Consider the following 13,745-nt stretch of genomic DNA (forward strand, 5'->3'; position numbering starts at 1 on the left):
AGACTGAGGGAAATACAAACACAGATGGGAACTTTAAAAGGGAAACAGGCTGTTCCCATAACAGTTTAAAAACATGGCAATTGCCTTAGCTTAGTAGAAAACAAGCTCTCAGCGTTTGCTGTATCTTGCAACACTAAGTAGACAGAAAATAGCAAAGATGGAGGTGAAGCCAAAACTGCAGAGTGTTTTTGCACAGCCCCGCAAAGATAATATTCTGCTTTCTGAACCCTAGCTCTGCGATCCCCAGTGCTGGAGGACTATGGTTTCCTGTGACCATGCAAAATGAGATCATTTCCTGGCCTGTGTCCGTCTCTGTGGGTGGCTTCTTTTTCCATTAGTCATATAATATGTTTTGGTTAATTCTACCTCTTAATTGTCTTTAATGAGCACCAGATTTGTGACACCCTCACTTGCAAACCTTTTCTCAGAGTAGAGGCAAACAGAGGCCCTTCAGCTGACAGCAAAACTTAATAGCAGCAAACCAAAAAAGCCTCGGCACCCATCAGCATTGATTCTTTCCAACTACAAGGGCACACTTCAGTTGCTCTTCCACTGAACCAGGCCAATGTAATTAATCTCTTCCCAGCCACTAAATAACTTAACTTGTCAATGAGATACACTTCTGATGCAATATACAGCATACATAATACATACATGTGAATACGTTTCTAAAGCATATCTCCTGCAGTTGTTCTACAATACTGTGCACAATTCCTTCCCCCCCCATGAAACCAGTCCTCTGCCTTAGCCTGTTTGAAACTAAGCTGCTTCTTGTTCCTCCCAGTCTTGCATTCTTTGCTTCTCTTCTCACTGTAATTAGTTTACAAGACTACTTATCCAGATGATTACTGCTTTTAAATGACAGTCGTCTTTTCTTTTACTCCAGTTCATTGTTGTGTATCATTTTGTCTTGCTATCTGAATACCCAGTTCTCTAAAGCATTTTCTCATTATGTTATCTCCTGATATAAGGCATTTTGAAATACTTCATGAGAGACACTGTATGAAGTAAATTGAATTGAATTTTCTCTCAAAGTCAGGGGCTTTCAGCATCTTTCTCTAGCTAAGTCAGCATAGTTCTTGGCACCAATGCCAGGATGTAATGGCCACACTTCGCAGCCCAGCTATAAGCTTGTGTTCTTTTTAGGGAAAATGAAATGACAGTGTCAGTACCTGGAAAGCAGACAGGGGACAGATCAATATTTCCATTTATGATGAGGATGGCAAAATGAAAATGTTTGGGGTATTTTTGAGGTTTTTAATGCACACATTGCAATAATGTCATTTTGCCGTTATCTACCTACATCTGGTGTTGGTGCTGAATGTGTATGTGGGGGGTATATGCATGTGTATGTCAGGGAAGGAAAGAGGGAGGGAAGGGGGAAATAGCAGGGCATGGAACTAAATTGCAGAGCCAGTAGTGGAAATAGACAGTGAAAAGCTTCCTGCAGGCAGGCGGCTTCACAGGGGAGAGCGAGCCTTTCATTGTCTATAAAATCATGCCTTGCTGGAGGTCCTCAAGAGTAGAAGGGGTAGCGCCTAGAGGCAGTAAATCTCTCACTGTTGTATTATTACATTCTAAACACTTAGCTACTGTACAAACCAGCACACTGCTTCAAGAGAAGAAAAGGAGGAAGAAGGGGGAAAATGAACAAAGGGAAGAAAAGGAAGATGGCAATAAAATTGGGAAACAACCCCCTGCCACAGCTCTCCCCAAGAATACTTCACATCAAAGAAAAACAGCAAAGAGTAAATCGTCATGGAGTTAAAAGTTAACCTCAACTCCTTCCATTGTGATTAGACACCACTCTGGAACAGTAGTCCTAGAATTTGAATGATTAGTCTGTAGCACAGGGTATTAAATCCACCTTAATCCTGTTAAACATAGATGCCACTAAAGAGAGAGGCACTGTCTCAATGGCATCACGACAAAAGCTCTCCACACTGCAAATTAAATATGGTTAACAAAAAAAAAAAAAAAAAAAAATCCCAAACCTGCATTAATACTGAGCAAACAACATCAGCATAAGCAGGCTTAGAGAGAGGGAATTGCTTTCCATATGCTACGGCATCAGGTTCCTCCGGATCTTCAGATACCGGTCTGTAAATGTTACAGACATTGTTTCTCCTGCTTGCAACTGCTGTTGGGTGGCGACCTTCTTTGCTTGCTGATACCAATTTAGCAGTTGGTACAGTTTCTCTGTGATTTGGTACTGTCTGTTGTTTGCTGGTACCAGATGGATACCAGATGGGTAACTGTGGGCAATGGTTCCTCTGTGTTCCAGTCCCCAAAATCACTGCCTATAGGGTCAGTGTTGTCAGTTGACTCCTAAATGGCACTTCAAAGCAGCATTCTGAAAAACCTCAACATCTGTTTGTTACTCTTAATGACCTTAAAAAAAATGTAGCCAGGAGTTACTGTGCATCTGCAGGAGAAATACAACCTTGCAGATGCTTGCAGCCATCAAACTCGCTCCTTGCTAATGGCAGCTCCAGAAGCCACCACCTCAACTCTAACAGTCAGCACTCAATGTGAAGTATAATCAATATATTCTTTTCTGTGGTAGCTCCACAATGTAGGAGTTCAGAGATATTTCAAGGCATTTTTCAAACAGTACTTGCAGCAGTGAAGTGGAAGAACAAGAAAACAAAAAACTTAAAGTGCCTTTGAAAGGCAGCAGGGATACCTAAGGGCCAAATGTAAAGCATGGAGGGAAAGCAGGGAGAGAGAAAGTGATGGAAGAGATCTGTTTTAACTATTAATTTGTGATTGGTCTTTCAAAATGTTGACCTAGTTGTCAAACTATACACAGGAGCTGAAAGGTCAGTTTTGAATACTGCCTATTGCAGTTCCCTCCCATGTTATTCCATATAACTGCTTCTGTTTCTAAGGAAGGGGAAAAAGTTTATTTAGGACAGTATGGGAGCATTTTGGTAAATTCTCTATACATGCTACAGTAGAATGCTGTCTACAGAAAAATATAGCTGACATCAAAGCATGTTCCCCACCCCCTGTCTTGCTTCCTGGAGAAGTTATGATAAACAGGTTATGTGTTCCCTGAGGTTACCATGGAAACCCATTCTTTTCAGGCCATCATTTGCAAAGGTAAAATTTGCATTAAAATGTGATGGAATTTGATTTTGTGCATGTGTGTGTGAAACTCAAGTGGGGTCATGCTACCACGCGGTATAGCTATTATTTCAAACCCAGGAGCATACGCTTAAGAGAGAGATCTATTAATCCGTGTAAACACCTCAGTGACCAAATTACAGTTTAATTGCTAACTTGACAGGTACCTTCCTAGCAAATTAAGAGAAATACTATGAAAATTAGCTTCAAATGCAAATGTAAATGTTAATACTGATCCACTGGTGGGTACCACTAGATAGTATTTTGCTAAATTCCACTATAATCATTCCACAGGAAAGATTGAATTTAGATTGTCAGAATGACTTTGTTTTGATGATGGCAGACAAGGGATAGAAGGCACAGGCATGTATTTCAAATTATAAATTTTTATCTTACCTTGAAGAAGTTATCATAAAATTATGAAGTATAGAATATATTTTGATATAACCATACTTACTGCAATACAAGAAACTTTTGGATCTCCTCAGAATCCCAATTTGCTCACTTTGTTTTGTGTCATATCATAACTTCAAAGTCATAATTTCACTCTAGGTATCTGCTACTCTGACTTTTCTTGGAATACCTGATGGTGTAAAGCATATACCCAGTCCAGGCCTTCCCAGGGTCCATGTTCCTTGAGAGCCACTGCCATTATTTGTTGCCACGTGTAGCACTGGTCTTCCTAACATAGGAGTGCATTATTCACAATAGTAATTTTGACAATCATTACTTCCAGCCTATCAAGAAAACAGATGAATGGACTAAACCCAGAAAAATCCTACAACTGGTGACCAGACTGCATTTTAGAATAGATACCAGTATTTGCTCTCTTGCTCAGTTGTACACATTCACAACACACATGCTGAATTTGATACACTACTTTATGAAACCCGTGCTACTCTGGGACACTGGATTATTCACATATCATCTGCCTTGAATAGCAGGACCCCCTTGGAGGCAGCAGGGCCAGAACTCATATTTCTGCTTGGAAGGCAGACATCCCAGTATCACCTGGATTACAGAAGACTCAATATCTCCTATCATACAAGACTTATGACATATAGTTCAGCTGGAATGGCTCTACTTAATATTGGGCAACATGACACTTAACACAGCAGCCAGGCCATTTGATGAAGAAAATGCAGCAAAACCACAGACAGCAGTATTTGTCGCTCTTGCTTTCTTATGTTAATAAATGCAATTGCACAGCAGGTGTCTCAAAAACACTAAAAAAAAAAAAAATCAAAATCAACTCTTCAGATTTGGTTGCACAGTGCCAGTATTTTATCAGACTCCCTTCTGCATTGGGAAATTCCTGCTTACAAATTCAATTAACTGAACAAAGCAAGAACATTAAAGAAGGTTTAAAAAACCAAATGCAAACAAAAATGAAATTGTTTACTAACTTTTGCAGAAGTTCTCAAAACTCAACACATTCAATAGAAGGAATGTGTTCCACTTGGATCCCGTATTGAGCAAGAAAGAAGGCACTAGCGCTCCTTTTTCCAAGTGTTCTTTAACAGCCAGAGTTGAGGTTGAAAGTTGAAAAGAGCTGGTCCTGAGCAGAAATGCCAAACTCATGTACAGCACAAGCCTTACAGGGTAAATGGAGTTCTCTTTTCCCATATTTTGTACTTTATTTTTATGCAGACTTGATATTAGATTAGCATCTGCACTACAGACCTTAGACTGGGAACTAATAAAGTTATCCGTCCAATCTCTCCATGTCTGAGTCAGTGACTTTCTTTTTCATTTTAAATAATTATAACAATGTTGCCTGTTTGTTGAGAAAAATAGAGCCTTTATATATTAACAGATAATTGCTTATACCCAGCACCCAGTGATACATTCTAATTACTTTTCACACCTTGGCTGTGAAGAAATCTCCAACTTTTTAGTGTTTTTTTAACTGCAAGACAACAATGTAGCCAGAGCACTGACACCCTGACTGCTGAAACTATGCCTAGGATGAAATTTAACAAGCAGTTCTGCTAATGCATTTTGCAGTGAGGAACTTTAGCAAAACTCAAGAAGACCCAAGGCCTCCACCTCAGATCTTGTGCTGCAATAATGAGAAGTGCTGCACAGATGTACAATAGAAGAACTCAATCCAGAAATCAAAAGTAATCAAAAGTCCATTATTTCAGTTGGCTTCTGTCACATACTTAACTATAACAAATAAAAGATCTGTACTCTGTAACAGCCTCAATGACATAGTTGTATTGCTTGACCCAGCTTCTTTCAAGCTCGACCCTGCTCTGCACACACTGGGCAACCGTTGCCGTTTGCCTCACTGAGGTCATTCTGCTTTCATTATGTTAAATGGACAAATTTTGCAGTCCTTTGTCAAAACTGCTATCTGTTTTAGTGGGATGTTATCCCTAGCAGGCAGAGCTGGACAGTGACCAGCATCTTTAGGGAACAGGGTGCTGTCTGGGACAACAGTAGCTAGGCAACTCTTTGGATCATCAGAATTTTTTAGGGAAGAGATTTCTTTTTAATCAGCACACACTGAAACAGAACATAACCCAGGGAGATTAAGCTATGAGAATTCAAAAAGAAGTCAATTGTGTCAGCATCTATTTGATAAATGCACCAGATACCTGGTAGGAAATGCAAAAGCTTGTGCCTAAGATGGAGTCAAGTTTGAGGCCCGATTTCAGGCCTGATCTAATAAATACCTAAGCACATGCTTAGCTTCAGACATGAATTTCAATGGCATTACAGACTTGTCTTGTGATTAAAAAATGAGTGTTGTTGTAACTGGGGCCCCTTTCCAGAAGTTGAAGCAGGCCTCTTACTAATGGCCTGAGGAAGAGGAGGTCAATTTTAAAAGGAAATCTACTTTCCCCTCCCCTTGTAGTCAGACCCATGAGCAGCTGTATTTGATTCTATGGTATGTGGGGCACTGACTTGCTAGGGGTCGGGACCAAGCTGTCACGACGAAGTACGTATCACTGAGGGTAAGGGAAGGTTCAAAGTGCAAAGTATTAGCTTTAGCAACCCCACATGCGAAGGCTTGGTGTTAAAATCTCAATCCTCTTCCACCTTCCCCACATGATGCTAAGATTTGACAGAGTGTGCACACATGCTTAGGGAAAGTGGCCACACAGTCACCCATCTATGGAGTGATCAACAAGTAGAAAACTGTTAAAGGCTATACTGGCAGAAGCTTGCCAAAACCAAAGCCAATTGCGAAGACCCAGCTACCATGCTACTCAGAGCTGCAGTGAAGCCAGATTACAGTCTAGCTCTGAAAAAGCTATTTCTGTGCCCATTCAACTGTGCCCCGAAGGATAAAAGCTGCAGAGCTATGGCCTGCCTATGTGCACGAATGCAGTAACTGTTCAGCGTACTATATAGCATGGATTACCTGTTCATGAACTCCCCTCATCAATGTTATTACCAATTAGAGGTTTGTTTCTTACCTCCCTAAACATATTGGCAAATTAGGAAAAATACATACAACAGAAAACCTCTAGGGCCCTTCATATCATATCAACATAATCCGTGGCAGCTGCCATGATCTCCGTGATGCCCCACTCAAGTTCTCCGTTTGGGCAACATCAGAAGAACCTCTCCTAACTGCAAGGGACACGACCACTGGTACATGTGTTAATGTGGAACCTCTCAGTGCTGCGATCCTGCAAGGATGGTCACAGCCTGGCAGCACCGCACGTTTTTGTCTGATTTCCTTCAACGACTTGTATGAAGTATGAGAAATGCTTAGTGTTTGTCCTCCTCAGAATCAACCCCCTACACTGAAATACAACAAAAAGCAGCTGTGTGATGAGGTACCTTGTGGAATAGATGGCATCGTGTATTTCTGGAATTCACTTAATATTGTAGGGTATAAACAGTACCAGTGGGCTTTGATAAGATGACATATGGCACCAGAACCATTTCCCTTGGTAAACAAGAGTATGTACATAGTGTTAGCATGAAGACATGAGCATTTCAGACTCCCCTCTGGTTCAGATAATCTATGCCAAATTCAACCTTTGTGTAAGTAGGAATGACTCCAAATAAGTTATAAGAGTCACTCTTTATTACTAGTATTAATGGAATTGAATTTGGCTCTCCTTGCATGTGCCATTTGGAATAATTTATTTTTCACATGGGGTTTGGCAGGGATTTCTCAAAAACAATTTCCCCCCAAACCTACCCCCAAAAGCCAGCCTGTAAATTTCAAAATCCCTCTGCTTAGTTTGAACAGCTCTCTAGAATACACCCTGATCTGAAACCTTCATTATACAGAGGTAAGTAGTGACAATAAAAAGTTCTTGATTGGTACGTTAATCATACATCCTAATAAAATGTTTTACATACTCTCTTAATATTTTAATAACATATACACAAATACTTCCGATCCATGGTTTGCAAAGCAGCTGTACTTTAAGTAAGTTATTGTCTTTTTAAAAAAAAAATTCAACATTTTCTACTAATAGTCTGTGGGCTCAGAAAGTCTGGAATCCACAGCAGTTTCTGCTATATGGTTTCACATAGTACATAAAATTGTCAGCTTCTCCCATTGCGCTAGAAGACAGGAATGTTATTATTCTAGAAGTTGGAATTTTGGTTTCTAACCACGGTCCAACACAAACGTCTGTGCTTTTTGGGAACCTAACCTATTTGAAATGCAACATCCTGAACCTGGAATTAATTGATCATGAAAAGTACAAACAGCTCCTTATTCACCCTGAAGCAAGCGTAGAACCCTTTGACACATTATGGAAAAATAATGCAGTTCTTAATGCTCCTTTTTTTGTTCTGGTTGATTTTTAGGCTTGGATCCCTGCCAGGCACACAATAAAGTACTTAGCCTTTAACACAGACAGGCATGATTCTCCTTTCATGCTCTCAACTGGGAACTGACAAAACTCAGTACATTACAGATTTGTTTCAATCAAAATGTTCACAGCTAGTATCCAGAGACAGGTTTTTTTATATCTTTAGGTTATTTATCAGCTTGCAAATCTGATCTGCAAATAAGGAAATGGCTTTTAGAACCACTTAACCTAAGGTTTGGTACAGTGGAGCCAATGTGGTCACTAACAGGTGAAGAACTATTTGCAGTGTGGCTGGTGTTACATGCAGTCCTTGAATGTACATTAAAAAGATAAAGTTTCAAGGATTTACTGCCATCCTGAAGGAAAGAATTGATGTTTTAAGTAACTGGATTTGTACAAAGTCTGTAAGACAATCCAAGTAAATCCTCAAATAGATAATTAATTCCTCATTATTTAAATGCCCTTAAATACAAGTGCAGATGCTAACTTCATGGCTTTGTCTTGACAGATCCTTTGCTATTTCTCATGATCTGCTATTAGTCTGTGACTCTAAAGCCCTGAAAAAGAGTGCCCCATGAAAACGCCCTCCAACTCCTAGGGAGACTAAGTTCTTGCAGCTTATTGCTTACGTAGTTCTCTCAGGGTCTGACTGATACTGCAGTATAAAATACTACATAAACACATTATACCTCTTTCTGTAGACCTGGATTAGGTTTGTATCAGATACATTCATGAGCCACTAAGACAAGAGTATGTATGCACATGCCTAAACTCTGTCTTGAGCTGATACTTCCCAATATGCCCTAGCTGTCAGAAAATTTTAGGGTAATCTTACGTTATACTGACAACAACAGGCACTCATTTTCCTAGACAGTATTTACGCTTACCATCAGCCTGCCCTTTGGTTAACTAGCTGAGGTTTACTTTAAGCCTTGTGATCCACCGTAGAGAATTTGGCTTATCATTTATCCTAGTTATAAACCTGAAAGGGGGGTGGCAGGGGTGGGGACGATTCCAAAGGATGCAAAACTCAACAACAAACGAAACCACAAAGGAAGTGGCAAAGAATTTCAAAGGATCTGGCTCTATAGCACAAATGGTGCTATATACATGTGTCTGTTTATAGAGACACACTAAACTGAATTATTCAGCTACTTACAAAAAGAAAAAGAACAGACTGTGGGGAAGGGAGAGGAGAATGAAGGCGCAAGAGAGAAAAAAATTCACCCAGCAACAGATGAGAAGAACAGAGGAGAATTTGAAAATGGATGCAGGGGGGAGGAATGGATGATGAGAGAATAGCAGGCCTATTTAAAATGAATTTTTGACCTTATTTTTAAAACATTTATGGATCCCAATTGCCTGTCATGAGATCATTTTCCCTTACAATACTAGCTTTTCAGCCGGCTCTGCACTTTAACTTGATTTATCCCACTTTAAAAAAGGTAGATTGTTAGAAATACCCCTTCTATTAGAAATTCTGTCCCGTTACAGTGTCAGCTAAAGGCCACGTGTCAATGTCAGCTTTATCAGATAGAAATTTGCCTCATGAGTTCTCAGATACTTTTTTGGAGGACGAGATCCACAGTCCATTTCTTAGGCTGTTGATTTGCGACAGGATAGTGTCTTCTCAAATTATCCTCTGTTATTTCCCAACTTATCTACATGTTTCATGAGATGGTGGGAAGTGATTACAGCAGCTGCTGTACATTAGAAAGACATCTTATAGGAAAGCTGGCTTAGGTAAAACAGCTGACTGACAAAAGCATAGAAAGAACTAATTGAGTATTAAAAATACATAGGGAGATCCAGCATCTCCTTTCCAGCTGCAGCTTCTCTGGTGCCATAACCTCCTGTGGGAAGGAAGAAAACTTACACCAGAAGGTTTTCCTCCTCCTCAGCTGTCTGTCGACTCTTCAAAGAAAGACCTGACATCCTGAAGATTAGAGTAAGTTTTTATTTATTTATAATTATGCAATTAGTCATCAGCATGTCTCTTCACTGATGAGTAAAGGTGGAAAAAAATCAGCTGTTTTTCAATCTGTGTTACCACAGTACTGCTGAGGGTCAGCAGCCCGAGGTGGGAAAGATGATATTGCTTAAAAAGTATCTTGAGGACTCTCCTGGCAAGATGCTTTGAGACATTTGTTTTCTTTTTAATATTTTGATTCTATTTTTGTTCCTTCTTTTCTGTCTGAATGGATTGATATAACATATGTATTTTAAGGGTAAAACTACATGCAAGAGTAGAAATTTCAGCCAGGAGTTGAACGAGAGCAAGCTGTGGCCACAGTATTTTCCAGACTGAAAGACAGTGCCTATGAAAGCAAGGCTGGATGGATCAATGGATGATATTGTTGCAGTGAAGAGACCAGAAGTCTCTGAAATTTGCAAACCACTTCAGCAAGAGGAGCTGTTGCAGCAACAAACTTCAGCGTATTAAAGCCCTTAAGGTAAACTCTGATTTTTGAGCAGACTGCCATTCCTCACAACAAAAACATTTAAAAATATTCTGCATTGGAAGTACAAAAAGAAACAATCCTGGTGCCACTATTATTAATCAGCTCAAGATTGAGATACTTAAAGCTCCCTTTCAGGTGCTCTGATTAAGGACAACTTGCCTCACAGGAAAAGCAAAGCTTTGGAAATCAGTAATCTCTGGGCATTATACCTAATAGGAAAGGCTTAGAAAGGATTACCTAGAAGAAACCCTTGTGAATCTTGGGAAACTACACCGGACCATAAATCTCAACCTCCTCTGAGGATTAATAAAGCTTTATTAGTTTCAGATAAGAAGTAGAAATCCTCAGGCTGCTGAAGAGGTACCACTGGCCCAGTCTGGGGCCTCTGTCAGGACACTTATGGCATACAATTTCAACAGAAAGACACATTTGATGCATATTCTCATTTTAGTTTACAAAAGCTATTTGGAAGAAGAATGGCAGCTACATAGATTCACCAAATTTGGGTCACAAAATTTAAGGCAGTAGATTAAAGTTAACTGCTCTAAGGAAAGAATTATTTTGCTGAAGGTGACACTTTTGGTAACTGAATCAGAATAATATATACAACAACATTTTGGGGGTTAATGAACAAATATATATGATAATTTATGTAAAAACACCCCTTTTAATTCTATCTCTCTGTGATTGCAATAACATCTAGTCTCACATAGGACTTTTTTTGGACTACAACCCCAATCATTGAAGATTTCACTTCAGCATTCACACTGATAGTTTGGAGGACTTTAAAACCAACAATATTAGTTCAAACTTCAAGTGTATTTAGATTCTTAAGATTTTAACACAATTCTGTCTCTTTTTAAACTAAAAGTTCAAATTTGGCATAGATTGCATCTTATCAAAGTTACATTTTTGAATGCTGGTTGATTATAATTACTTCTAAAGAGACAGAGTCCAACTCTGAAACTGCTCAGGTGGAGCTCTTGAGTACCACAGTTGTGATCCCATAGACTATAGCTGTTGCATTTATTTAACACGTTAAAAAATCCGGCACTCTTGATTTAATCTCTGATTCTACCACAGGTTAGTCTTTGGTAGTGGGGTAGGTAATACGTCTTTGTGTAGTGTGACTCCTAGATGTAAAACAGGGAATACAGCATGTCTGTAACAGTTGTATAGCGTTGGTAGAATATTTTAAGATCTTTTGATGGGAGAGGAGCAAATTATTCCGGTTTTCACTTTACGAAAGTTACTGAGAATGTATTGTGGCCAAATTGCTACTGTCCAGTGTGCAGAAGGAAGGGCGGGAGCAGACATGCCTCTGTTTCCTCCCTCCCACTTTGCAGCTAAGCACAGTGAGAGTCTGCTCTTCTAACACTCTTGTTAACCCAGGGAATCACTGGATGAACTGCCAGAGTACTATAAATCCTGCTGAAAAGCCTTGATGCTGCAACAGGTGACAAAGTTTGGCAATGACTGCCTATCTTGGGCCTAAAGAGAGGAAACCTGGGCCTAAATGAAACACAGTGAACAGTCAAGTTATTTTTAGCCAAGTTTTCATGTTATTAATGTTTCCTTTGGTGGGCTGGCATTAAGGATTTCTCCATTTCTACAAATGTCCCAAATTCATGGTACGCTGACGCAGAATTTCTGGAAAAAACAAACAGATCAGTGCCTTCTGCTAACCCTAAATGCTGCAAAAGCACTTTGCATCACATTGTGGACCTACCCAACGCTGGTCGTAATCAGATGGCTGTGTTCTTCCTTCGTCATCCTCAGAGAAAGGTAAGCCTTCTCGCCTGGCCTGATGGTATTCCTTCCGTAACTTCTGGATACGATCAGCATTCCCACCACCCGCGCAGCCACTGAGAAAAATAAAAAATGCTAAATAAAACTCATATGTACACGCATATCTAACACTTACCAGGTACCCATATGAGCACACACAGAGAATTGCCACACCTGACACAAATGGATTATGAACATTTGATTCTCCTGACTTGCATAGTGCCCACTGGCCCATATCACCCTTATTTTTGCTTTCTTGTATTAATAAATCTGCTAATTGTGAACTTGATCCCCATTTTTAAAAAATGCTGTCCCTGTCCAAAGAACTTAACAATTCCAGTACAAGACAAGAGACAACAGATGGATGCAGACAGATGGGGGAGCACGAGGAAACTTTTAACATTCCTACGAGCAGCTATAAATGGCTATCATATTTTAATAATAATGATGATGATGATGATAAGCTGCCAAAAAAATGTTTCCTTTTGCTCCCACGCTGAATGTGGAATTTCCCTAAAATTACATTTGTTCAAGGTAAAGAATAAACTATATTCACAGAGAAGCACAGAAAGAAGTTTTATCTCATAAAAACCAACCTCCCTCCCAATTACACGAAGAACTATAACATCAGCCATGAAAATACAGGGGAGGCAAGAGAGATGGGAAAGCACACTATCAAATCTTGACACCATTTTTTTAAAGTGGTAATTAAACAGTAATCCACTTAGTAAACCACAAAGACTCACTTGTATGCAGAACCGCATACACTGCAAACTGCTGTGGATAAAGCTAGTGGAGTTGCTTAGTTTATCAAGTTAAACACATGCCTGCCTGCAGTTTTTGACCCTGGTGAGCCTTCCAAAACCATACCGCTGGAATTGTACAACTGTGGAAGCTCAAGCTATACCTGGAAGGATTAAAAAAAAAATTCTGAAAATGCCTAAGAGTTAAAAACAACACAGCCACAGTTAAAATGAATAAATTAGAAAGTTTCCTGCCACTCTGTCCAGCCCTGCTCTAGTCAGCACTGGCGTGAATACTGACTGTATGGTTCAGTGGCATTTACTGGCATTCACAGGGAATTGTCATAGAATTTATTTGTGGCCACTCCTACACTCCAACCATTGTTACTGCAGCACATCATCATATATTCTCTTAATCTGCAACCTTAACTCTGCCTCACCAACAATGGGCTATAGAGATACAGATTTATCCACATGAGCACAGACTCTGTGGAGCATCTTGTCACACTGCACTCCACTGAGTAATGCCAGAATCTAAGGAAGCCTTTTATAGGATTCGCATAGCAAACTGAATTTGGAAAGCATGTACAAAAGGTTGGACATAAACTTATCAGTTCAATAATAAGTAGTTTCTAGTGTCTAACTGCAATCTACATTGGTTGAAAATTAATTACCAGTGAAGGGAAATTCCACATAGGATGCAAATGCAACTGAATATGCAGCCAGGATTGGAAATGTTTACTTGCAGCATCAGTATGTTTCCATGAAAAATCAAATACTTAAATTACTTGCCTTCCCTGGATCCTAAGTTATCCAGTGGCCCTCTACTCTAC

The 13,745-nt window shown here is 39.7% G+C and overlaps 1 protein-coding gene across 4 annotated transcripts in view; it reads right to left on the bottom strand.

Moving 5' to 3' along the window:
* PARD3B (par-3 family cell polarity regulator beta) overlaps positions 1-13,745 on the bottom strand; it is a 447,999-nt gene that overhangs the window by 39,666 nt on the left and 394,588 nt on the right. For 3 of the 4 annotated variants that reach the window (XM_052791531.1, XM_052791532.1, XM_052791533.1), the window contains one exon: positions 12,111-12,246. In XM_052791531.1, coding sequence (XP_052647491.1) covers positions 12,111-12,246 — 136 coding nt within the window. Of the gene's footprint in view, positions 1-3,756; positions 3,867-12,110; positions 12,247-13,745 lie in introns of those variants that run through there. The other variant, XM_052791534.1, reaches the window with a different exon arrangement.

Source organism: Harpia harpyja, chromosome 7, assembly GCF_026419915.1.
Source record: "Harpia harpyja isolate bHarHar1 chromosome 7, bHarHar1 primary haplotype, whole genome shotgun sequence".
NCBI lineage: Eukaryota > Metazoa > Chordata > Aves > Accipitriformes > Accipitridae > Harpia > Harpia harpyja.